Genomic DNA, 25,388 nt, shown 5'->3' on the forward strand with positions numbered 1-25,388 from the left:
GGCCTGGGGCTAAAGAACCGTTGCCCCCGTCTCGAATGGTATGATTGTTGTGTGTTTTAAATCATGTACTGTTTTTGTGTCGTTTTAATTTGTCTATATCCCCCCTTCCTTGGTTTGAGTTGTGAGCCGCCCTGAATCCCCTTCGGGGGAAAAGGGCGGCATATAAATGAAATAAACAACAACAAACAAACAACACCCTCTGGACCCAAAGGCTCTCCCAGGAAGACACGTCGAGCAACAGCCCTTGGACCTCTCTGCCCTCTCCAAGTGGGTGTTGCCTCCCACAAACTGGCTCCTCATTTTACTGACCAGAAGGCAGGCTGAGCTGACTTTTGAGCCGGTCAGGATCAAACTTCTGGCAGTGAATTTAGCTTGCAACGTTGCATTCCAACCACTGTGTCACCAGGGCTCTTGTAAATTGCACAGAGCGCGCTGTTAAAGTTTTCCTGGGCTTAATTAACTTGGGCTGTCATCACACCAGCAACTTCCCAAGGTCTCCAGGGGAATAGCAGTAGCGCCGTCTTAAGCTTATACACCACTTCACAGTGCTTTACAGCCCTCTCTGAGCAGTTTAGAGTTCAGATGTTGCCTCCCACAATGTGGGTCCTTTTACTGACCTGGGAAGGCCGAGCCAACCTTGAGCCTGGTGAGATTCGAACCTGCTGGCAGTGGGAATGCAGAGTTAGCCTGAAATACTGCATTCCAACACTGTGCTACAACAAAATATGTCTGTCTCTCCAGCTGCTTCCCACCTGGGGAATTGCACAGTGATGCACTACAGGCAGAAGCCTCCAGAGTTTGTGGGGGGAGCAAGACAAATCATCCAGCTGCAAATCTTGTTGCATGGCACTTTCATTCCCACACTAGGCACTCTGGCCCAACTCCTGCTGTTGTAGAGAATGAGGCTTCCTTAAGGCCAACAAGAGTGTTAATTGTTCAGTAAATCTGTCACGTGTCAGTTGCGACTGTCCTCCAATTGAAATGTGCCCCCCCCAAAAAAAATCAGGTCACCCAACAGCCCCAACCTGCTCAACGGTCTCATTTCAGGCCCCCTTCCCCATTCAGTGGGGTCAGACCCTCTTGAAAATATCAAGGCAGACAGAAACGTTTTCCAAACACACATTTATAGATTTTTTTTCTGTTCCAAAAAAAGAGGAAAGAGAAGGGAGAAAGTATTCCATACATTTCTGCCTGTCCCTCTTTCCTTTTAAATATAAATATTTTCAAGTCTCTGTAATTGTAGCCCCTTTCATCACACCTGCTCCCTCCAGAGAACAATGTAGGAGATGCAACCCAAACCAAAATAATACCAGGGAAAAATAATGCTTGGGTGGGGACAGGGAGAACTGCCCCCCCCCCAAAAAAAGGCCCGGGCTTCACAGCAAGGCTTCCTCTCTTCTAAACTGGTGCCGCTCAAACAGACAGACTCAGAGCTATCCATGGACCCCTCAAACAGCTCCTTGTGCCTTACCATCTCCAGCTTGATTGGTGCCCTCAGCAGGAGGACCCCAGGGCGGTGATAGTTCAGGTCACAGACAAAGCAAAAACTGACACTGATTCGCAAACCCTGCCTCCTATCTCCAAAGACTGACTGAATTCTCTTTTGGTCACACACACACACACACACTCAGTGTGTGGACCAGAGCTAGGGACTGAGAGGCCAGCATGAGCCTCCCCAGGTGACCCTACGGCCTGGTCTTGTACGGCTAGTCCAGGGGAGGAGAAGGGAGCCTAAAGCAGCAGACAGGAGGAAAAATACCCGTCTCCTGGGAGAGTTACAGCTTTCATGGCTTCCTGGGGAAGGAGAGCAGTTACGCTTGATCTGTTCCCCCTGCAGTGCTGCCTTCAGCTCCCTTCCGCTATGCTAGCTTGGATGGGCCCCAAAGCCTCCCCTGTGGGTGACCCAGCTTGATCCCTAAAACGAGCCCCTCCCCCACAAAGTCCTGGTTCTGTACATGCCTCTCAATGGCCCAAATGCCTATGCACCCTGCCCGCCCACCAGAGCCAACACCTGCCCCCCCTCCTCCTCCTCCTTCCCTTTCTCCCCATCCTCCTGCACAGAATTGTACCAGCCACCAAAACGAGAGGTTGAGATGTGCTGCATTTGTGATCCCGGCTGGGCTGGATCCAGTGAGTAAAACGCAGCTCTGGGCCAGGCACGGCTCTCCCTGCTCCAGAGTGGCAACCGGCCGCTGCACGGAAGCATCTGCAGCCCCCCCTGCGCCTCCTCGGCTTGGGCCAAGGGCTGCCCTCCCGCCCCCCTCCTTTCAGGCTCGGGGGGAGTAGCAGGGGTTGCCCGGCAGTTCCGTGAAGGACTTCAGCTCGTAAGGGATCCCGGAGTCCATCTCGATCGACTTGCGCGAGAAGAGCAGCCGGATGTTGTCGTGCAGGTAGATCTTCCCTGACTTCGAACTCTGGAACCTGGGGAAGGAAGCAGGAGGCTCTTCACAGGGGGCCTTGGAGGGGGTGGGGGGATCAAAGGCGGCTGCTCTGGGAGGCCAGGGGGGTCTGTGTGGGAACCAAGGCTCCAGGGGTGGGTTTCTCGCCCTGTTCCAACCGGTTCGGTTGGAACGGGGCCGGCGGCGTCCTCGTGCACGCGCGCAGTGCACGCATGCGTACTAGTGCCTGTGCAATGCTCCAGCTGCTCCTGGAGGATCGCGCAGGCGCTGTATGCGTTCTACGCATGCGTGGAAGCGCAGAACTCGTCAAAACCGGGTAAGAAACTTGGGTGGGCGGGTGGATCCTTCAGCGTTCCCGGAAGTTACTTACTTCCGGGTTCGCCGACCAACCGGTCCTTTGCCTGCAATTAGGGGGAAGGGGCACAATTCTCCATACAGTCCTCAACTTACAACCTTTCATTTAGTGACCAAAGTTGCACTGAGAAAAGTGAGTGTTTTTCCCCACTCGTGACCCCCCCAGGGTCACGCGATCGAAATTCAGAGACTTGGCAACTGACTTTATGACCGTTGCGTGTCCCGGGATCACGTGATTCGCTTTGGTGACCTTCTGACAAGCAAAGTCAATGTGGAAGCGAGATTCACTTAACGACAGTACCTTAACAATGGCAGTGATTTCCCTTAACAACTTTGGCAAGAAAGGGCGTAGAACAGGGCAAAATTCACTGGACGACGGTCTCAGCAAGAGGTTTTAGGCTCAGTTGTGGTCAATCCTCAAGGGCCCCCAGGCCTTCCCAAGCAGGGAGACAAGAGCTGCCAAGGGCCACCTGCCCTCCTATCCCTATCCGGTTGCTGCCTAAAGACCCCCCGTGAGGGAAACTCACAACCACACACCAGGGAAGCGACTATTCCCCCATCGTCACCTGTTTGTGCACAGAGTATTTGTATTTATTAAATTTATAGGCCGCCCAATCCTGGAGGACTCCGGGCGGCTTACAATGAAAGAAAGCGACAAATAAAAAGGGACGAGGCCCTAAAAAGAGGCTTGTCATTCTGAACCACCATTAATCCTGGTTTACTGGGTATGGCGCGATGGGCTGGCTTATGCAATGCGTGAGGCCGGACTCAGAAGGGGAATAACAGAACAGGTTGGGCCAAGGGGTGGCCTGTCCCTTCCTCTTTGGGCCCCTCTGCTCTGGGCGGCGGAAGAGCCACTTCTCCCAGCCTGGACCTCTGCCCTTGACCAACCAGGTCTCTAGCAATAGCAATAGCGGTTAGACTTATATACCGCTTCGTAGGGCTTTCAGCCCTCTCTAAGCGGTTTACAGAGTCAGCGTATCGCCCCCACAGTCTGGGTCCTCATTTCACCCACTTCGGAAGGATGGAAGGCTGAGTCAACCTTTGAGATTAGAACCGCTGAGCTGCAGATAACAGTCAGCTGAAGTGGCCTGCAGTGCTGCACTCTACCCACTGCGCCACCTCGGCTCTTCTCTGCCTCCTGCCTCCCCCCACTCCAGCCCAAATCTGGGAGGGGATTTGGGCTGCTTTCTTGGTGGGCAGCAGGGGTGGGATCCACCAAGCCCTCCCTCCCCCTTCCTGAGCAAGTAACAAGAGAGGCTGCATTTGCCAGCATTCTGCCCCAGGTGGGGGCAGGGACCGCTGTCGGGCAGCAGGCTGGCCATGAGGTTCAGGCCCTGCTCTCTCCTGTGCCCCAGGGAAGCCCCCCCCCGACCCCTGGCCCCCCTGCCCTCACCTCAGGTGTATCAGGTAGCAGAGGATGCGCTTGGGCTGCCCTGCGGGGTCCGAGCCGGGGGCCTCCCCTTCGCCCACTGGCACCAGGAAGATGCGATGGCGCAGGAAGGTGAGGTGATTGGCTGGCATGTCATGGAAGTCGTAGGTGACCAGGAACATTTTGACCACCGTCTTGTTGGGATTGAATAAGGTCTGAAACGGGAAGGGAGTCGGTGGGCAGGGAGGGAGGGAGGGGAAGGCAGAAGCTGCTGGCGGGCACCGCAGACAGAGCAAGGTCAGGAGTGGGGCTTTTCGCCCAGGCTCCCCCTGCCATGCCTTCTGTCCCCCCACCCCACTCTCTCTGCTCTGGGGCAGGAGATGAGGGGGAGGGAGAAGAAGAGCAGGAGGAAGAGGAAGAAAGCCAGGCTGTCTCCAGCCTCCAGGCTGCTCCCCGTATGTCAGAGCCCCCCCCTTCCTCCCGCTGCCACTCACCACTTGGATGGTGCCCGTTCTGGGGATGCTGTACCCCTTCTTTCCCAAGGCTTCCAAGTCAATGACTCCCTGTGGCACAAAGGGAGAACGTTAGAAAAGGGGGGGGCATGGGCATGGGAAAGGGGGGGGCATGGGCAGTTGCCAGGTGAAATTCATTTGGGGAGCCCCTTGCTGGTTGAATCAAGGTGTGGGGGGGGCTGGGAGGAAGCCCCCTTGAGCTGGGTGCTCCTACAGCAGAGTGCCTTCCCTGGGCCAGCCCCCCGCCCCCCCCAATCCAGGAAGGAGGGCAGGAGACGCCACTGCCAGCTGCCTGCCTGCTCACGTCCTCCCCCCCTCCCCAGGACCCCCCCTCCCTTGCAGCCCCTCACCAGAAACGGGGAGGGGGCGTTGTGCTCGGCTATGTCGAAGTAGGTGACCTCCACAGGGAGGGTGGCATGCTGCGGGCAGTAAGATCCGCTGGCCCCGATCTCTGCGGTGAAGCCTTCGATCCGGCCGGAGGGCGGGAAACGCCCCTTCAGCATCGACTCCTGCCAGGATGGAGGGAGGCATTTTCGTGAGAGGGGGGCCTGACCAGGACACGCCCCCCCCAATGTCCCAGTGAGGACCGAGCCTTTCTCAGCTCAGCCCCCTCAGTAGAGAGGAGGCAGCCACCCCACAGTTTCGCATTCAGGGGGGGGGGACATTAACGGTTACCTCAAAATTCCCCAGAAGGGCGTGGCTGGTGGAGGTGGTGGGGGGCCGCCTGGCCACGAGGGCCTTTCCGGGACTGCTGCGCAGCTGCCTCCTCCTGCTTGGGGCAGAAGGGAGTTTCACTCCGGGGGGGGGCCTCCTCCGGCCCCTCTTGACCCCTACTGGGTATGGGGTGCTGGAGGGAGAGGTGGCCTGGGGCTCGGCCACATGGGTGGCTTTGGGGGGCTCCGTGGACAGGTCCCATGGCCGTCCCCCCCCCCGGTTGCAGGGTTTGGAGGCTCCCGTGATCAAAAGGGGGGGGAGGGGAACTCACGGTTTGAGGTGCAGCCCCGCTTTCAATGGAGACGCCCCAGTCCTGCCGCTTGCTGAGCCCTGCACCAAGGAGACCGAAAGGGGAGGTCAGTTCCCGCAGCTCCACACAAACCTCCAATCCAGGACCACCCCCACCCACCCCCCAGAGCCAATTGCTCTCCTCCTGGGGGCAGCTGGGCACTTACAGCTCCATCGCCCTGTTCAGAGGCGAGGAAGAAGCCTGAGAACCCCCCCCCCCCCAGCATTCCGCACAGGGCACCCCTTGGAAGCCAGTCCAGCCCTAGGAAGGAGGCTGCTTGTCAGCAGAAGGCAGGCCAGCCCCCCCAGCCCCCCCCCTCCCGCAGCAGCAGCAGCCAATGGGCCCGGCTCACAGCTGCCCTGATGGGAGGCCAGTTCAGTTCTCTCAACCTCTCAGACCCTGGTTGGATTCCCTGGCCCACCTGTGGGTTGCTCCGCACATTTTCAATCAGTCCAGGTGGAGAAATGCTGAGTTACCTTCCCCAGGAGCAACTATCCACCCCCCCTCCACCCAAGGTCTTTGGGGCATCTGGAACTCCTGCTCTTCCCACAGCAGGGCTGGCTCAGGAGGGGGACCAGGAAGGCCCGGAGGACAGGAAGGGGCTTCGGAACGTCCAGCCTGCCTGAGTGGGAACCTGAACTCGGGGGTCTCTTTGTAACAGAGCCCCCACTGCAGCCTTGGCTGCTTGCTTGTCAGGCTCCAAAGACCAGGCCCAAACACGGAGGCTGGAACGGATGGATTGCTAAAGCCCCTGCATGGGAATCTCCCCAGGGAAGGGCCGGAGTGAGCGAAGGGTCCGTGGAATTCAGGGGCGGCTGGGCTCAGCCCGCTTGTAGCGCAGTGGTTAAATGCAGCACTGCAGGCCACTTCAGCTGACTGTTATCTGCAGTTCGGCTGTTCAAATCTCACCGGCTCAGGGTTGACTCAGCCTTCCATCCTTCCGAGGTGGGTGAAATGAGGACCCAGACTGTGGGGGCGATATGCTGACTCTGTAAACCGCTTAGAGAGGGCTGAAAGCCCTAGGAAGTGGTATAGAAGTCTAACTGCTATTGCTATGATGGGCAGATCCCGCTTTTCACTTCTTCCTCCGGTTCTGCCACTCCTTCCCCTGCGCAGGCTATTCTGGGGCATCCTCCTCTGGCCCAGGTCACCCAAACTGGGCATGCAGTAACCTGAGCACTGGGGACACCCAGGGACGGGAGTGCAGCTGCCGGGCAGCTTCTGGCTGCTCTGAGCCTCCAAAGCCGTCTCTGGCGCCCGTCATCCTCAGGCCACATTCTCCAGCCGGAATGGTTGTGGGAAAAGCAGTCGGGGGCCCCACCGAGAGGAGGCCAGAGAGGGAAGATGCCCACTGGGTGGCAGTGCCAGTCCTCCCCTAACTCCCCCAGCGCAGTTATGTGTGTCTCTGTCTCTCTCTGTCTCTCTCTCTCTGTCTCTCTCTCTCATTAAAACAGAGCCCCCTACCCCCGTTACAGTTTTTTTCTACTATACTTTAACGCTCCTATTTATTAATTCACACTTTTAATTGCACAGGTGTGTATCTGTCAGCAGCCAATTAGCAATAGCAATAGCAGTTAGACTTATCTACCGCTTCATAGGGCTTTCAGCCCTCTCTAAGCGGTTTACAGAGTCAGCATATTGCCCCCAACAACAATCCTAGTCCTCATTTCACCCACCTCGGAAGGACGGAAGGCTGAGTCAACCCTGAGCCGGTGAGATTTGAACCGCCGAACTGCAGAACTGCAGTCAGCTGAAGTAGCCTGCAGTGCTGCACTCTAACCACTGCGCCACCTCGGCTCTTTTAGATTGCAGTGGGGTAGAAATGCAGTAGATATGGAAACAGAAGGCCAGGCCTCCTCCTGCATCTTAGGGGAAACGGAATGTCTGAGAGAACTCAGGGATTCACCCCAGGCAGAGGGGCAGGAGGGGCAGGGAGCAATGGAGCTGGAATGGAGGGGGGGGAGGCTTCCTTCCCTTCCAGGATAGGAGATATCTAGCACATGAGTCCTCCCACATGCAGCCCTGTTTGGGCAAACAACACGCCTGCACCCACCATTGGAGGAGGTGCCTGCTCACGGGGGGGCGTGCCCCTTGCATGGAACCCTCCCCTCGCCCCACAACCCCGCTGGTTCTTCCAAGCCGGAAAGGTTGGGGACCACTGATCTAGCAGGCTGGGAAAGCCCATGGGCCTCTGCCGTTTACAGCTGCCGGGTGGCACAAGAGAGACGGCCCTTTTCAGCTCTCAGTGAGGCTCCTCTGCAGGACCACAGGGGGTGCCGGAGAGCTCAGGGCTCTGCCAGCAAGATGGCACCCCAGAAAGGCAGTTCTCTGCCTGGACCCAAAGCTCCTCACCCCCAGTCCTCTTTGGGGGACAGACCTCCCGTGGGCCCTTTCCGGCCCCAGTTCCTCACCTTGGCTGCGGGAAGCAGGTGGTTCCAGAAGGGGGCGCCCTTGGCATCAGTGCTGCGGCAGGAGGCTGGCACGGTGGGAGAATGCAGGGCCCTCTTTTTGCGTGCTGGTAGAAGGCTCTCTTCCTCCAGGCCGGCGGCTGCCCTCCCTTCAACCGAGGGCAGCAGCTTCCTCTTGGCCGGGCAGCTGGCAGGGCCGCCTCCCGAGAGCTGGCCGCTGGAGCAGGGCGTCTTCTCGGCCGAGCAGAGCCCGTTGGCGCTGAGGCTGGGGGCCTCCGGTGGAGTGTTGGGCGCCTGGGCCTCCTGGAGCGGCTGCCCTGGCGGGGGGGACGGGGGTGCAGGGCTGTGCAAATCGTGATCGTGGGGGAAACGGGGCCCCCCGTTCTCTTCTGGCCTGGAGTCCATGGCGGGCTGCTCCCCCCACAAGACGGGGGCCGAGTCTCTCGTGTGCAAAGTGGCGCAAAGCCTGCCAGGCGCCGGCAGGGCCGCCCCCCGGCCCTCAGCAGCTCTGGGCTCCCGGCCTCCGCGCTGGCCGGGACTGACCTCCTGCCGGTGCTCTACGACTCGCAGGCCGCTGTGGGAGAAGTGCTGGGCGGCGCCCCCGAGGGCCAGCCCGTCCACCAACAGCCCGTCCTCAATGGCCGCCTCCTCCTCCTCCTCCCTCCCCCAGAGGCCCCTCTTGGCATCCCACTCGCCGCCCTCGGCCACCCACCGGGGCTCCGGGCAGGCCCGCTTGATGGGCTGCCGTCGGGGCCCCCTCTGCTGCGGGAGGGCAGAGCCGCCGCCCCGGGGAGAGAAGATGGAGACCTGGTAGACCTTCTGGCTGCCCAGCTCTGGCGGACTGCAGCCCATCTGGAGGCCATGATGCTTCCAGGCCTGCTGCTGCTGCTTCTCTTCCTCCTCCTCCTCCTCCTCATCTTCCTGCTGCTGCTCCTGGCTCAGGCCTGTGCTCTGCTCGCGGGGAAGTCCGGGCTCAGCACTGAGGTGCCTCATGGGGCTGAGGGGCAGGACAGGCGCTAAAGTGCCGCGTGGTCAGGGCGTCCGGCCGAGTCCCCTGCTAGGAAGTGGGCTGCACAGCCACATCTGAAAGGAGAGGGCAGGCAGGGCTGGTCAACCCCCCTCCCCCAAGGGAGCTTTTCCAGGCCTCAAGCAGGACCCCCCCCCCACTGCCCTCCAAGGGGCAGCCCCAGACCCAGCCATTTCTCCCCCAGGCAGCCTCCCTCAGCTGCAGGCCGCTGCACCCCTCGGGGTTCCACCACAAAACCGCGGTAGACTAAAGCGCGCTCGACGAAAGCGCGTACGTGACGTCATCACAGCGCGACGAAAACAGCACGCTGTGATCGGTAAACTTAAAATTAACGCGTAAATCTAACCCTAACCCCCCCAAACCTAACCCTAAACCTAACCCTAAGCCTAACCCTTAACCTAACCCTAAACCTAACCCTAAATCTAACCCTTAACCTAACGCTAAACCTTAACCTAACCCTAAACCTAACCCTAACGCTTAACGTAACCCCAACCCTAAACCTAACCCTTACCTTTACGTGAATCGGCTTGCTTTAATTTTAATTTTAATGTAATTTATTTTTAATTTTATTTGTCGCGCTGCTGATGATGTCAGGTACGCGCTTTAATCGGGCGCGCTTTAGTGGACCGCGGTTTTGTCGTGCCACGCCCCTCGGAGCCAAATCCAGAGTGCGTGTCCTCCTGAGCCTCCAGCCCCATTGCAAGGTCCACAGCCCCACCCAGAGTTTTCTCCCCCGAAGCGGCCCACTCACCCCACTGCACGGCGTCCCGTCCCCTGGCTGGCTTGTTCTCCTGCTGCAGCGGCCGACGGTGACTGGAGAAGCTGGCAGGGGACACCTGCCACCCCGGCACTCCCCAGAAGCGACGTGGCTGCCGGGGGATGGCGCCCACCATCACGGGCTCCGGCTCGGTTCTGCGTGCAGACCTCCACGACGTCCCCTCAGGCCAAGGGAGCAACTGGGCAGCAGCCCTGGGGGGAGAGAGGAGCAAAAGGCCGCCTGTAGCCCCCTCAGGTGTGGAGGCCAGAGAACCCTCCCCCCTGGCACATAAGGGAGGAGGAGGAGAGGGGGGGTCTCTGGAGCTCCTTAACGAGGAGGGGGAGACCAGGGACCTTTCAAAGGAGAAGGGGATTCCCTGGTCAATCCACAAAGGTGTCCAGGGAAATCCACCTGTAGCTTCAGCCACAAAGGATTTCTTCCCCCCCAGCCAGGGGGAGACAGGCCTCATATATGTAAAATGGTGGCTCGCGCTTCACCTGGGAAACCTCCCACTTGCTCATCAGGTCTGGGCTGCCTCGGGGGGCTTCCCAACTTAAACGTGGCTGGCTGGGGAGTTCTGGAAGTCCACAAATCCAAAGTTGCCAAGTTTGGAGACCCCACCCCCACCCCAGATCTAAATGCCCAGGTCCTCCGTCCACCTCTCCCCACCCTCCCCCGCTTATCATCCCGGCAAGGACGGAGTCCAGGCGAGAGAAAGGAGAGCCAAACTGGCACGGATGGAGGGAGGGTCCTCTTCTCCTCTGGGTGGACCCTCTCTTCGAATTGCCCCCCCCCCCCAACCACCACCCCCTGCACACAGAAGGGTTTCTCCAGACAACTCCATCAGACTCAAGGACCGGCATGGGCATCGACTGGCAAGCAGCTGCACCAACCAGGAGCCGACTTCCCACAAGAGAGGCTGGCAGGCGGCCTGTGGCTGGAGGGGGGCACGGGAAGCCCCACCTGAGCCTGAAAGGGGGGGGGTGCTGTTCCAGAAGAGGGGTCTCCAAACTTGGCCACTTTTAAGACTTGCGGACTCCAATTCCGAGAATGTCTCAGCCAGCTATGCCCAGTGTGGTCAGGCTGAGGCATTCTGGGAGTTGGAGTCCATAAATCTCAACCTTAACCACCCTGCTCTAGGCCAGTGTTTCTCAACCTTGGCAACTTGAAGTCCTATGGACTTCAACTCCCAGAATCCCCCAGCCAGCATAGCTGGCTGGGGGATTCTGGGAGTTGAAGTCCACAGGACTTCAAGTTGCCAAGGTTGAGAAACACTGCTCTAGGCCAACCTGTGGGACCACAAGCAAACCATCATCAATGCCGGCCAGTTTTCCAAAAGGGGAGCCGTAGGGCAAGAAGGGGCCTCAGCATCTTCCCTCCCGGAGGTCTCGCTGGCTTCCAGCACAGGGGCTCTTGCCTCCAGGGGTCTTTGCCCCGGGCAAGCGTCTGCCTGGCTCCCCCTGCCCCCCCCTCCAAAAGGCTACCCAGGCCAGCTGCTGGTGCAGTTCCAAGGTCAGGACTCAGGGGGGGAGGAGACCACCGGAGGGAGGAGAGGCTGCTCCGGGTTTTACCTTCCCCATTCAGCCCAGGTCACCATGACGCCCCACCCCCTGCACCTCCCCTGGGCAGAGCCAGCCAATGGCAGCCCAGTATGTAAATCAGCCAGGCCACAAGAGAATGGGGAGGGGGAGAAAGAGGTGGGGGGCAGGCAGGGGAGGCCAAAGCTGGGAGGAGGGAGGGAGGGAGGGAGGGAGGGGCAGGGGCTTTGTTTCCAAGAGGCTCAAGGGGAGACGGCCGCCCCACAGCAGGAAGAGGGACACTGACCCCCAGGCCCCCTGCGCCTCCTCCTCCTCCTCCAGCCCTGCTTCTTCCAAGGACCCCACTGCCATGACCCTGGTTGAGCTGGGGAAGGGGGAAGGGAAGGGAGCCCAGAGCAGGGCCTTCATCACCGTCAACCCCCCCCATTGCCAGAACCTGCACAGAGCAGCTAAGGGGGCAACCGGGACTTAGGTGGCAGACCTCAACGGATGGGGAATCAGTGCTGCAGCCGCAGTGCCAGGCGAGGGGTTTTGTCTTCAACTGCCATCTCTCTCTCTCTCTCTCTCTCTCTCTCTCTCTCTCTCTCTCTCTCTCTCTCTCTCCTCTCTCTCCCTCCCTCCCTCCCTCTCTCTCTCTCTCGCTGCTGGGCCCTCCATGTTATCCATCCGTTTCTTCGACATTATTTCCATCTTTGCCAGTGAAAATAAGGCCAAAGAAATCGGGCCGGGTGGCATTTGTGGCGTTGAGTTATCCCGTCTGGAACGATCTCGCGGCGACTTGTCCTGAGGCCAGATACCCGTGGGGAGTTCTCCCACTCGGTGCCAGCCAGAAAATAGCAATAGCAGTTAGACTTATATACCGCTTCACAGGGCTTTCAGCCCTCTCTAAGCGGTTTACAGAGTCAGCATATCGCCCCCAACAACAATCCGGGTCCTCATTTCACCCACCTGGGAAGGATGGAAGGCTGAGTCAACCTTGAGCCGGTGAGATTAGAACAGCCGAACTGCAGATACCAGCCAGCTGAAGTGGCCTGCAGTACTGCACCCCAACCACTGTGCCACCTCAAGCAGGACCCCCCCCCCCCCACTGCCCTCGGAAAAGAAGCTGGGCAGCTAAGAGCAAAGGAAGGGCGGAGAGCACCGGGGCCTGGCGAAGAGGGCTGGGCTGCTGCCGGGAGACCCTCTCAGGGGGGCTGGAGGGGAGAACCGCCTGAGGGGCCGAAGGAGGAAGGAGGGGGCGAAGGCTGAAGAAACTGCAGCTTCTGCCCAGGGATTGTGCAAAAGGAGAGGGGGCAACAGAGGCCAGGCGCAGGGTCTCCCAGGAAAAGGGGCTCAGGCAGGAACAAAGACCCTCAGATGAATGGGGGTGGGGGGATGCAGGCAGCTCCCTGAAAGGACCAAGAATGAAGCTGACCGAGACCCAGGGGCCCCAGGAGGCAGGCAGGCAGGCAAGACCGATGGCTGACCGTGACCCTAAAGGGGCCAACAGGCCACCTGGCCAAACGCTGCCCCCTGAACTGCAAAGTAACAAGATGCCCACATCTCCTCCTCCTCCACCCGTGCAGAGGGGAGCCCTCCCCAAGCTGCTGCCCTTTGATAACAGCAGGATGAGGCCCTGCAGCCACCAACCTCCACGCCCTCCTTGGCTACGCAGAGGAAAGAGATGCAGTGCAACCCCCCCCCCCAATCCAGGAAGCCCCTGCAGCTTCCTCAAACTTGCCTTTGGCAGGAATAGGATGGCAGGGATTGGGGAAGTCTGGTCAAATGGAAAGAAAAACAAGGTGTGTGTGTGTGTGTGTGTTAATGACAGCAATCTTCCAATATTGGAGGGGCTGCTGCAGACAGGAGCAGCTCATCCTTTTCTCAAGGCAGGACAGGAAGCAGTGGGGGGGTGGGGGACACGAATCTACGAGAGGAGCAACCTGGACCTAAGGAGGAATTTCCAGAGAGTGAGAACAATTTAACCAGTGGAACTGTGAATCTCCAGAAGTTGTGGGTGCTCCGACACTGGAGGTTTTCAAGAAGAGACTGGTCGGCCACTTGTTTGAAATGGTGTAAGGTTTCCTGCTTGAGGTCCCTTTCACTTCTGTTATTCTCAGAAGCACCAGATCCCTGATCCCAGAGGATCAGCCCTCTGTGGGTCTTTTGAACATTTTTTTTCCCCACAGGAATTAATTTTTCTGCCATTTTTCTGGGTCAGGCCTAACTAAAAACAGGAAGAGGCACAGAACAATCTTAGAAGCACCCCTTGGAAGGTGCAAAATGGACATGAACCCATCCCTTCCGAAGCCCCTGTTGTAATATAGTTCCTTGTGTAGGTGTGGGTCACCCATGGCCCAGTTCATACCAGGGCATGCAGAGCCACGCTGAACCACACAGGAGAAAACAAACTCCCAAAACTCCATAACATCCTGATAGTTCATAACATAACATCCTGAGATGTGCCCTACCATTGACGTCCAGGATTTGACCATATATAGACTGAGCAGTAGATTAGAAATTGTAGTTTTACAGGCTGTTTTTAACCACATGCTGATTGCTCCTCCTGCCTTTGTCCTATCTCAATAAAAGGGGCTCTCAGACCCCCAATCTGGGTCGCTCCATCCCGAGAAAGGTTGTGTCCTGTCTTTTCTCCACATTGGCCTCATGGACGAACCATGGGAACATTACAAGCCCCCTCGCCCCCCCCCCCCAGCCCCCTCAAGGAGAAGCAACCAGAAAGAGACCACCAGGGACCAGAGAGGCTTCACAGCCCCCTTAAAAGGGCAAAAGACACGCCAGACCCCGTGCACCTGCTGGACCCAGGCCCAATCTTCTGGCCCTGGCCCACAGCGCCTCCCGCTCCCCAACCAGGCAGCAGGACAAGGCCAGGTAAGGAGGGACGGGCTCAGCCACCCGCAAGGGCAGCCGAGCACCTTGGGGAGAGAAGAACCCTTCTTCTCCCAGGTAAACCAACTCAAAGGGACCAATCAAACGCCACGTTATTTTCGAATTGACCCACAGGAAATGCCTGGTGCAGCATTCATGCAGTTTTCTTTTGGGTCTGCTAATGGAACGAAAGGTCTCGGTGCCTTTGCAAACGCCCGGCCTTATTCCAACAGCGGGAAAAGGAAATCCAAGAATTTCACTGGGATTGAAGAAGAAAAAAGCAGCAGGAAGCAGTTTGGAGACGGATTCCGCTTGATACCCCCGTACAGGGACTGAGCTCCCTTCCCTGTGCCTTCCAGTCATGGCAGTTCCCATCATCCCCAGCCATCTGGGGAAGCCGGGGCACAACCAGCAAAGGGAGGCAAAGAAACTCACCACTTGGGAGATCCAAACATGAAGGAATCATTTTTTGTTAAATTAAACCATTGACTAAATTAACAAACGTGTTATAGATTACTATGCTTCAGGAAAACATCTCCTCTGGCAAAGTTTCTTTCCATTCCAGTGGTGCAGAGCACCCGGCAGCCCCCGTCCTTCCTCGGGAAAGGGGGGGGGCTAAAAGAGCAGGAAGGCAGCTAGTAGGGACTTCCCACCCCCCTTCCCAGCCTCCAATCGGCCTTCTTCTCCACAGGCCCGGAGGAGAGCGTCACTCTCGGCCGAAAGGCAGCCAGACTCCGCTGCTAACCGGCCAACCGAGCCAGCAAACTACACCTCCCAGCCTGCTCCTCTCCAATGATGCAGAGCAGTGCATGCTGGGATTTTCTAGTCCTCCTGATTCTCCCAGGGATGAGAGCGGTGTCCTCGCTTAACCCCAGCAGTGCTCAGCTGGCCCTGAGCGCATGACGGGCGAGAGGGAGGCTGAACACGCTTCTCCTCCCCCCCCGCAGCCGCCCCCACACACACGGGCCCTGCAGGCGGGTTTCGGGGAGCGCCAGGCCAGCGATTCCCAGACACGGAGCCAAGGTGGGAGGGAGGCTGCGCCCTCCTCGGCGGAGGCACAAGGCCCTGGGAAGCATTTGCTGGGCGGGGGGGGGGGGGCAGCCCACGGTGGCCAGAGCCATGGCAGAGACTTAACCAGCCATCTAAGCCAGTGTTTCTCAACCTTGGCCACTTGAAGATGTCTGGACCGGACATCTTCAAGTGGCCAAGGTTGAGAAACACTGATCTAAGCTACGTAGCCCACCCACCCACCCACCCACCCACAATTCAAAAATACCTCCGCAGCCCAAGGGAAGGAAAAGCAGAGGAAGAAATCGAAGGGGCTGAATACAGAGCCAGGAATGCTGGGACAGAATAGCAGCTCCAGGCACCCCTCACACACACACCCCCCACCCCGCAAGGTTTGCCACGTGCCCACAGAGCCTTGGCACCCAGGCTGCGTCTTCTCTGCAGCAGCATGGCTTGGTGGTGGCCTCGCCTGACCCTGCAGCAGCTGAGCCCGTGAGAAGCAGAAGGGCAGCCTCAGAGCCTCCCAAGATTTGGGGTGGGGGGGGGGTGGAGAGCACCCTCCGAAGTAGCAAAGGCCCCGGGAACAAGAGGTGGGGGCCACACAGGTGAAAGAGGAGCAACGGGGGCCGGTTCCACCACAGAACCGCGGTAGACAAAAGGGCGCTCGACGAAAGCGCGTACGTGACGTCATCACAGCGCGACGAAAACATCGCGCTGTGAGCGGTAAATTTAAAATTAAAGCGAAAACCTTACCCTAACCCCCCCAAACCTAACCCTAAACCTAACCCTAAACCTAACGCTAAACCTAACCCTAACCCTAAACCTAACCCTAAACCTAACCCTAACCCTTAACCTAACGCTAAACCTAACGCTAACCCTTAACCTAACGCTAAACCTAACCCTAACGCTTAACGTAACTCTAAACCTAACCCTAAACCTAACCCTTAACCTAACGCTAAACCTAACCCTAACGCTTAACGTAACCCTAAACCTAACCCTAAACCTAACCCTAACCCTTAACCTAACCCTAAACCTAACCCTAACCCTTAACCTAACCCTAACCCTTACCTTTATGTGAATCGGCTTGCTTTAATTTTATTTTAATTTTATTTTAATTGTTGTTTTTTTTTGTCGCGCTGCTGATGACGTCAGGTATGCGCTTTCGTCGAGCGCGCTTTTGTCGACCGCGGTTTCGACGGGTCACGACGGGGGCCAACTGGAGGCGGAGGAGCAAGGACCACCGTTTATCTCGAGTGACAGATGGGAGCCCACTTGCCTCCGGGGCAGATTAGGGCTTAATTTGGTTTTATTTTCTTAAATTTTAACTCAAGTTAAGTATAGAGCCAATAGGATGATCCTCTAGCTTTCTAAGGGGCTGGGTTAGGGCTAGGGCCTAACCCCAAAGAGGGGGAGGAGGGCAACCTATTCTCCAAAACACCAGCAGTCAAAACAAGAAGCGACGGATGGAAACTAATCAAGGAGGGAAGCAACCCAGAACTAAGGAGAAATTTATTGACGGCGAGAACGATTATAGTAGTAGACTTATATACCGCTTCATAGGGCTTTCAGCCCTCTCTAAGCGGTTTACAGAGAGTCAGCATATTGCCCCCAACAACAATCTGGGTCCTCATTTCACCCACCTCGGAAGGATGGAAGGCTGAGTCAACCCTGAGCCGGTGAGATTTGAACCGCTGAACTGCTGATCTAGCAGTAGCCTGCAGTGCTGCATTTAACCACTGCGCCACCTCGGCTCGATTAATCAGTGGAACTGCTTGCCACCAGAAGTTGTGGGTGCTCCAGCACTAGAGGTCTTTAAGGAGAGACTGGACAGCCATTTCTCTGAATTTGGGATAGGATCGCCTGCTTGAGCTAGGGGGGTTGGGCTAGAAGACCTCCAAGGTCCCTTCCAACTCTGTTATTCTGCTGATCTTTATATTTAATGGTTGCCTCCTTCTAGCACAATGGGGGTGGGGGTGGGGATCCAGGTTTTGATGATGTCCAATTGCTCTCCCCTAAAAGAATGGAGAGGTCCCCTCCGTGGCCTGTGAGATGCCTTCACCAAAGATCCAAGCAGAAGCTAGAGCAGTGTTTCTCAACCTTGGCAACTTGAAGATGTCTGGACTTCAAGTCCCAGAATTCCCCAGCCAGCATTCGCTGGCTGGGGAATTCTGGGACTTGGAAGTCCAGACATCTTCAAGTTGCCAAGGTTGAGAAAGACTGAGCTACAGGATCTCGCAGCGTCAATGGCCGCCTAGCGAAATGAAGCCCATCAGCTCTTCATGACAACAATGGGCTTCAAGCCAGAAACAATGGGGCTTCTGGGGGGGCCACAGCCAGGTTCTTCGGGGCCTCCATGCTTGCTTTTACCTGCACACAGTCACACCCCAGGCGAACCGGAAGTGAGAACCAGTTGCTCCAGCCTTCTAAGTTGCTAAAGATGGGAGACACTTCCACGCTTCGTTTGCATCAGAAATTAGTAACACAAACTTTGAATTCTCCCTTGCTGTTTCCCCTTTTAACAGGACAGCCGGAAGCCATGATTTGTTTTCACCTTTCCCTCCTTGGCTTCTCTGAAAAATTAAACCCAGATCTTGGCTTCACAACACAATAAAGGGGCCACAGAAATTCCAACCCTGAGCTACAAATATTCTCCTCTTATCGGTGCAGAAATATCCAAAATGCTTCCGCCGGGGTGTTGTAATATAGTTCCTTGTGTAGGTGTGGGTCACACATGGCCCAGTTCATACCAGGGCATGCAGAGCCACGCTGAACCACACAGGAGAAAACAAACTCCATAACATCCTGAGATGTGCCCTACCAATGACGCCCAGGATTTGACCATATATAGACAGAACTCCCCTGAGCAGTAGATTAGAAATTGTACTTTTACAGGCTGTTTTTAACCACATGCTGATTGCTCCTCCTGCCTTTGTCCTATCTCAATAAAAGGGGCTCTCAGACCCCCAATCTGGGTCGTCGCTCCATCCCGAGAAAGGTTGTGTCCTGTCTTTTCTCCACATTGGCCTCATGGACGACCCACGGGAACGTTACACCGGGGCAAGAAGTATTTGGAGTTTATTCAGACTGAGGCGCTAACAAATGGATTCCACTCTTAAGTGACCACACAAATAGATCCTCTCCGTGGCGATCGATGGATCCCAACCTGGTCCTTCAGGCTTCCAGGGTGCCTCCCTGTCATCAAGGCCATCGGCCATCATGCTGGTGGCCACCTTCTCCTCTCTCCTTCCCTCGTTCCCAGGAGGCAGGGATGACCTCCTCCAGGCCCTTGTGGACATCAGGTGTGGTGGCTGCCCAGACAGGTCTGACCCAGAAGGGAGGCCAGGCACCCCAGGATCTGTAGGGACGCCCGTGGCACGACATAACCGCGAACGTCAAAAGCGCGCCGACAAAACCGCGGCGCTAAAACCGCGATGTCAAAAGCGCGCCGACAACAGCGCGCCGACAGAAGCGCGATTTAAGTTAAGGTAAGGTTTAGGGTTAGGTTTAGGGTTAGGTTTAGGGTTATTTTTAGGGTTATGTTACAGCGCGCTTCTGTTGGGGCGCTGTTGTCGGCGCGCTTCAGTGCTCATTTGTCTCCGCGGTTTTGTCACCGCGCTTTAGTCACACGCGCTTTTGTCATACGCGCATTTGTGGTGGAACCGGGACGCCAGCCACGGAACCAGGCAATTCCTCTGCCAAGGAAGCCTCAGAATCTGCCCCCAGGCTCAGCTCTCCGGGGGGGTATCCTGTCCTCCGGGGCCTCCCCAGAAGAGCCAGACTGGCCAAGGACGCTCCAGAGGCTGGGCAGAGATGAAGCCATTCCCTGACAAACATGCGCCGAAGTCATGACATTCAGTGCTCAGCCTGAAGTCGCGCAAGGAGACCAAATCTATCCTCTCGGAGGCCCCCATGCAATCGATGGGGGCCCACAACCAGCGGAGAAGGCCTCCAAGGGGAAGTCAAATAGAGTCACCTTGAGGCGAGATGGATGGCAAGCAAACTTAAAGGAATAAATAAAATACAACACAGGAAAACAAATGAATCGCAGCTCCTTTCATTTCCTCCTCCCAAAGAAATGAAAAAAGGAACTGGCTTATCAGCCCCCCCCAACTAGGAAACGTACCGCAGGATCAGCGGTCCAGCACCAGCAGCAGCAGCCCTACTGGGCAGGGAGGGAGCTCCCCCCCCCCTCAAAAGAAGACCAGAAGATTCCCTTTGGAAACACGAAGGAGCTCCTGAAAGGGCAGCTGCAGAGGAAGCAGCCCCTTCCTGCCCACCTCCAGCACCCCAGGCCTAGAAAGCAGGCATGGGCACCCCCAGCCCCATTTCCAGTTACAGAGGGAGGGAAACCCCGGGCCCTTTCCCCGCAACTGACTTTGCCCAGTCCATGCCAGGAGCAGCAGGCAGGCTAAGTGGGCAGGGTCTGCCTGGGCAGCATCGTCAGGAGCAGGGCAGGGGAAAGGAACCCCCTCCCAAAGAGCCCAGGGCTGGGCGTGGCGTGGCTGGGATAGGGAGCTCTCTTCATCCAGCTGCTGCAGACCAAAGGGCAGGCTTCCGCCCAGGGCCTCTCTGCCCAGCCCAGCCCGGGCGTCTGGGGGCAGGGCTGGCGGTTCCTGCTTCCCTGCTGACGCAAGGCTTCTGTGCCAGCCGGGCCTCCTCCCTGCCAGCTGACTCACCTACAGCTGGGCTGCCACCAGGAATGCCACGGGCGGAAAGGGTTTGCCAAGCGCTTCCAGAACAAGCAGGGAGCTGCTGGGGCCTCAACCGCCAGCATCAGCAGGTGCCAGGAGGGGCCCCCTTTTGGGAGCCAGACTGAGGGGGCTTGAGGTGTGACAAGCCCCCCCCCCGCCCCCACCGGGCCTGGGCTCAGAGGGGCAGAAAGCACATCTTGGGAGAGAAGGAGACGGGCATAGAGGGTTCCCCAAGAACAGCCCCCCACCCAGGTGGGAATCCCAGAGAGTGAGGAGACCCTAGCAGAAAGGGCTGGGGGGAGGGGGGGCTGGGGGGAGGGGGGGCTGGTGGTCAGACCTCCTTGGAGAGCCAGAGGAAGGGCCAGCTCAGCTAATCCGGGCCAAAGTGGGGGGGGAGCAAGGGGACTCTGCCATCTAGACTGTCCCTAAAGGGGGGGCAAGGAGAATTGCTGGGGAGGGACTGGTACTCTTAGAACCCTCCCCTCGCCCCTGGCTCAGGGGCAGCTATTCAAAGGAACGGCTCCAAGGGGGGGAGGGGCTGGGCGATTCTCCTCCCTGGCACCTGTAGAGGTTGGGGGGGGGGGCCATGGGGCACGCACCCCTCCTCTTCCTCTGGTCCTCTGCAGACTCTGCCAGGGAAAGCAGTTGCCAAGCAACCCCCTCCCCAACCTGGCTGCTCTGCCCTCTGGAGGGCCCGAAGTAAGGGCTGCGGGGGTGGGGGGAGCAGCCCTCGATCCCCCCTCCCCTTCAGCCATCCCACCGCTGCGGCCGACGAAAGGGGGGGGGGTAAGGCCGGGCTATTGAAGAGGAGGGGAGAAGATGGCAGCTCCACACACCCCCCCCAGGCGCCCCCTCCCTCTTTGCACCGCAGACCGACTTCGGGCCTTGCGGAGGGGGCGTCCCAGTCCCCGCAGGGCTCCCCAGCGCAGACCCCGGCCACGTCAGGCGGCCCGCAAGAGAGCCCCCCCCCCCGGCCCTTTGCCCCCCTCCCCAACTAGGCTCCGGTCCAGCAGCCCAGCCGGGGCCCCGCCCGCAGGACAAGCAGCCCACCTGGGCCGGGCCCTCCCGCACCGGCGGCGGCGGCGGCGAAGAAGAGCCCCCTCCCGGCCGCCCTCGCCCCCTCCTCTCCCCGGCCGCTCACCTGGCTCTCATGGCCACGCAGCCGCCCTGTCGGCCGCCGCCGCCGCTAACCGAGTCGAGGAGGGCCGCCTGGGCCGGGCTGCCGGCCCCGACCCGTCTCCGCCCCGCCGATGCCCGGCCCCGCCGGACCGCCCCCCGCCCCGCCTCCCCTCCGCTCGCTCGGCGGTGGCAGCCGCGGTGGAGGGAGCCCCTTGCCCCCCCCCCCCGCCAGAGCCCCCCCCCCGCTCAACTGCGCTGCTCCCCCCTCCCCTCCCCCTGCTTTGCAGGACAGAGCCCCTTTTCCTCCCAGCCCCGCCCCTGGTGAGGACTACAGACCCCATGCTCCGCAGCCCAGAGAGAGCGCAAATCCTCCCAGCCTCCACTGGGGGGGCGGGGGCTTTGTTACTGAAACCCCCGCCGTCTACCTGCAAAAGCGCGTGGGGGGGGGGGCAGAGAATAGGGGAGCTACCCCGCCTCCCAGCCGCTCTTGCGCATGAGCCAAGCCGGGTGGGGTGGGGGGACAGGAGACAATCTCCCCCCCCCCGCAGAAGCCCCCTTGGCCCCAGGGAAGGAGGAGGAGTCTCCCCAACTGGGGAAGCTTGGAGGGGGGGGGGAATGCCTGGTGTGGTCCCAACCCTGTGACCTCGGGGGATGGGGCTGCCCCCCCCTCCCCACAGCCATCCTGCCAAGCTTTTGTCCTTGCAAGCCAGCAGGGTTGCCATAGTGACTCCCCCTCCCCTGCCTCCCCTCCTGCCTTTGTTCGGGCAGCTGCAGGCAGCCACTCGGCCCTCCCCCGCCTAAGGACGGAGGCATCCACAGCTGGTTTCTGGGGAGGGGGGACCCAGTGGCTGGGAGGGGGCTCTTGTGCAAGGGGAACGCCCCCCAGGCTGAAGGGCACCCTGAAATCTGAGAGCCCCTTGGACAACAAGACAGCAGACACCCCCCCCCGCCCCCCCCGCAGGCTTCCTCAGGGACCCCCTGAGGAACCCCCCCCCCAAGACACAGGGTCAGGGTGGGAGTTAGCTCAGCCTGTGGGGGTGAAGGCAGAGCTTGGAATGAGAACAATGCCCGGGGGGAGCCCCCAGAAGGTCCCTCTGAGGCCGCTGGCACGCCCACTGACCCAGGCATTCCCCGAATTCACCTGCTTGCCACAAACTGGCCAACCACATTTTCAACTGGAGGATTGTGCAAATTCAGCCGGGAAGAGTGTGCAGTGTTTCGTCAGCTTCGTTTCCTCTACAAGAGGGCAAGCAACCCGCCCTGTGCTTCGCCCCCCCCCCCCGCCGCCTTCCTGGCCTGAAGCCCCCTGGCCCCAAAAGACACGTTCATCCCCCCCTCCTCACGCCTGCCTTTGCCATCTTGTTCCTTCCACCCTTTTAGGGGGAAAATTGCCTGAACCCTTGAATTAACCCTATGAGAAAGACCCTGCCGCCCCCCCCCCGCCCCCACCTTCCGCGGCCAAAGACACGAGACTCTGGCAATCACGGTGCCAGGCAAGGAGGAGGTGCCACTTTAGGCTTTCAGTGACAAAGAACTACGGAGGGCAGGAGATAAAGTTGTGCTTGATTTAAAGTTTTGCTCTTAATTGTTTGCCTCTCCCGATAAGCCCCCCTCTGCTCAGAGATCACCAGCAGTTTTCGGAGGGGTTCCAAGGCCGCCTGGCCAGGGGGGACAGAGCAACTAAGGCATTTCCCTTCCTTGTAAAGGAGATGTACGTGAAGGGGAGGTTACAGCTGTGCCTGTAGGAGCTAATTATACCCCACTTGGCTGAGGGACAAACCGTACCCAGAGCTATTGCCTGTGTGCCACACTCCAGACCCCTTCAAATCCTCCTGCAGACACGCAGGTGTGTGTGTGTGCACGTGTGCGCATGCAAATCCAGATTTCCCATAACAGAAGCCTGCAAAAGTTGCACAAAAGCGGTGCATTCCAGAGCAGAAGGCAGGGGGGTGGGGGGAGCCCCTTCTCTGGGCAGCTGCTTCCACTCGGACTTCAGTTCCAATGTCCCCATAGCCTGCTGGTTGAGAGGGCCGGTTCAGCCCTCCAACTGCCCTCTTTTATCCCTGCTGCTATAGGCAAATGTGCCCACCCAGATGGTCAGTGGGCCCGCCAGGTAATGGGGAGCGTAGGAGAAGTCCAGGCTCCAGGGAGTCTCGTGGAGAAAAGCTACAGCAACCTTTTTCTCCATGGGGAATGAGGACTCGGATGGGGGGGGGGGTTGGAGAGTGGGATAGGAATTCACAGGCTCTTGGGAACATCCAGGACCCCCCAGGGAAAGGTGCTTCCAAGCCCTTCTGCAACCCCGCCAGGCCCACAATTTCAGTGCTTGCTTTGTGTCCCAGAGAGAAGGTCTCTCCCCCAAGGCTGTTAAAAGGCCTCCAATTCAGGCCAGGTCCCTCCCCCCTCCGGCTCATCTGGAAGGATGATCAAAGGGATGGCAAAGGGAGGGGGGAGCTAGAGGACAGCTGTGATGGAGCCAAAGCTTCTGTGACCGACGGGGAGGGGGGGAGGAGAGGCTGGCTGCTCAACAATCCTGAACAAGCAGATTCCCTCCCCCATTTGGCCTTTTTTCTCAGGAGCCTCATGGGTGACAGTCCTGCACCAGGTGTTCCCAGGTGGGGGGTTCTGGCATCCCACCCCCATGGCAAAGAGGACGTGTCTCTCTGGAGAAGAAGCTGCTCCCCCCCCCTGCCCCACTGGCCAGCAGGGTAATGCTGTGGTCCCAGCCTGGGAAGCCTGGCAGACCAGAGTGCCCACATGGCCACCGATGCCCCCCACCCCATCCCCAGCGCTGACTCACTCAGAGGCCTAATTCTTAGACAGGGTGCGGAGGAGCGCTTCCCCCACTCCCTGCCTGGCACCCCAGGGGAAGCGGAGCATCTGTGGCCCCACCTAGGGCAGGGCAGCACCTTGGCACGGAGCGGCTCCAGCAGACCTCCTGGCCAAGGACATGGCGACTGGCAGCTCCTGCGCCCCCCCCCACCGCCCCCCTCCCTATTTCTTTGCGGGGGCTCCATCAAAGAAAGGACAAACGGGGGGGCTTCCCCCTCCCTCTCCCCCCCCCGAACTGCCCCCCCCTTCCGACCCTCGGCGGCCTTTTGCGGGCGCTCCGGGCAGCCCCTCCACCTTGGGGGTCGCGAGCCCCCCTTCCTTTGACCCTCCCCTCACTGACACCCCCCCCCGTGGCGCCCCCGCCCAACCCTCAAGGCGCCCCGCAGGGCCCGAGAAGCGGCGGCGGGGACGGAGCGGGGCGGGAGGCGGCCGTGCGGGGAAGGCCGGCCGGAGGCGCCCCGTCCTCCAGAGGAGCCGTGGGGGGAGACCGGGAGCAGCGGCGCCCACGTCTTACCTGCGAGGCCTGGCTCTCCTCCTCCTCCTCCACCTGCTCCGCACCGGCCGCCGCCCTCCCTCGGGGCGCTTCCCGCGGGAGGGAGACGGAGGGTCCGGCAGGCGCGGCGCCCCCTTCCCCGAAAGCAGCTTCCGGGCCGCGCGAGGCCCCGCCCTCCCACGCGCGCATTGGCTCTCCGGGCGAGCCCCGAGCCCCCGCTGGCCAATGGGCGGGCGCGGCGGCGGCGGCCGCGCCCCCTCCACGTGCAGGTCCGTGATGACAGCGGGGCGTGGGGGGGAGGGGCGTGGCCGGGTTGCTCCGCCAGGGATCCTGGGAAGTGTAGTTCTCCCTCTGCTGGCCTCCAATGGACCAGGCCCTGCTTAGCTTCCCAAGTGGGAGCTGAGGTTCCCAGGAGAGCCAGGAGGAGGCTGGCAAGCTGGAAGCCAAAGCAGGGCTGGAAGGGCCCCTGGCTGGGCTCTGGGGGGCTCCTCTGCCAGTCCCAGTGGCTGCCAGAGGGTATGGATGCACCGCAGTCAAGGAGCATCAGCCCCCCCCCAAACAAATGAGTCCCCCCCCCCCCTTAGCTTTGCTTCTCCTGGTGATCTTTCTCCTCCTGGGAACAGCTGTGGTGGCGCCAAGCAGGGCTTTAAAGCAGAGCAGCAGAAGGAACCTGTGGCCCATCCAGAACTTTTTCCCTACACATACAAGTGGAAAATCTCCCCCCCCCCCCCTCCAAGCCTTTGAGGCTGCTCCCACTAAGCCAGTGTTTCTCAACCTTGGTGACTTTAAGTCCTGTGGACTTCAACTCCCAGAATTCCCCAGCCAGCTATGCTGGCTGGGGGATTCTGGGAGTTGAAGTCCACAAGACTTAAAGTCACCAAGGTTGAGAAACACTGTACTAAGCACTTTCAGGGCAAGGAGAAGAGCTGAGCTGAGGCACATCCTGTGTAAAACATTGAGATGGCATCCCCTGCGCCGCCATCACTTTGATGTTTTGGATCATCCTG

General features: G+C 59.1%; 1 protein-coding gene across 3 annotated transcripts; it reads right to left on the reverse strand.

Moving 5' to 3' along the window:
• Positions 1–1,103: 1,103 nt before the first annotated feature.
• On the reverse strand, positions 1,104–24,547 carry LOC116506326 (protein FAM214B-like). 3 transcript variants are annotated; one of them, XM_032214010.1, is made up of 9 exons: positions 24,403–24,547; positions 9,827–10,044; positions 8,052–9,131; positions 5,623–5,681; positions 5,313–5,406; positions 4,988–5,146; positions 4,620–4,688; positions 4,150–4,340; positions 1,104–2,421 (listed from the first exon to the last, which is right to left on the reverse strand). In XM_032214010.1, exons 3-9 carry the CDS (start codon positions 9,039–9,041, stop codon positions 2,268–2,270), a joined length of 1,716 nt encoding a protein of 571 aa, XP_032069901.1. In that variant the 5' UTR covers positions 9,042–9,131; positions 9,827–10,044; positions 24,403–24,547; the 3' UTR covers positions 1,104–2,267. The 3 variants fall into 3 exon arrangements, with proteins under 3 accessions (XP_032069901.1, XP_032069899.1, XP_032069900.1); XM_032214008.1 differs by having other exon boundaries at positions 5,313–5,409; XM_032214009.1 differs by lacking the exon at positions 24,403–24,547 and adding an exon at positions 21,079–21,144 and having other exon boundaries at positions 5,313–5,409.
• Between the last annotated feature and the right edge of the window lie 841 nt (positions 24,548–25,388).

This window comes from Thamnophis elegans, chromosome 3 (genome assembly GCF_009769535.1).
Source record: "Thamnophis elegans isolate rThaEle1 chromosome 3, rThaEle1.pri, whole genome shotgun sequence".
NCBI classification, from domain to species: Eukaryota; Metazoa; Chordata; class Lepidosauria; order Squamata; family Colubridae; genus Thamnophis; species Thamnophis elegans.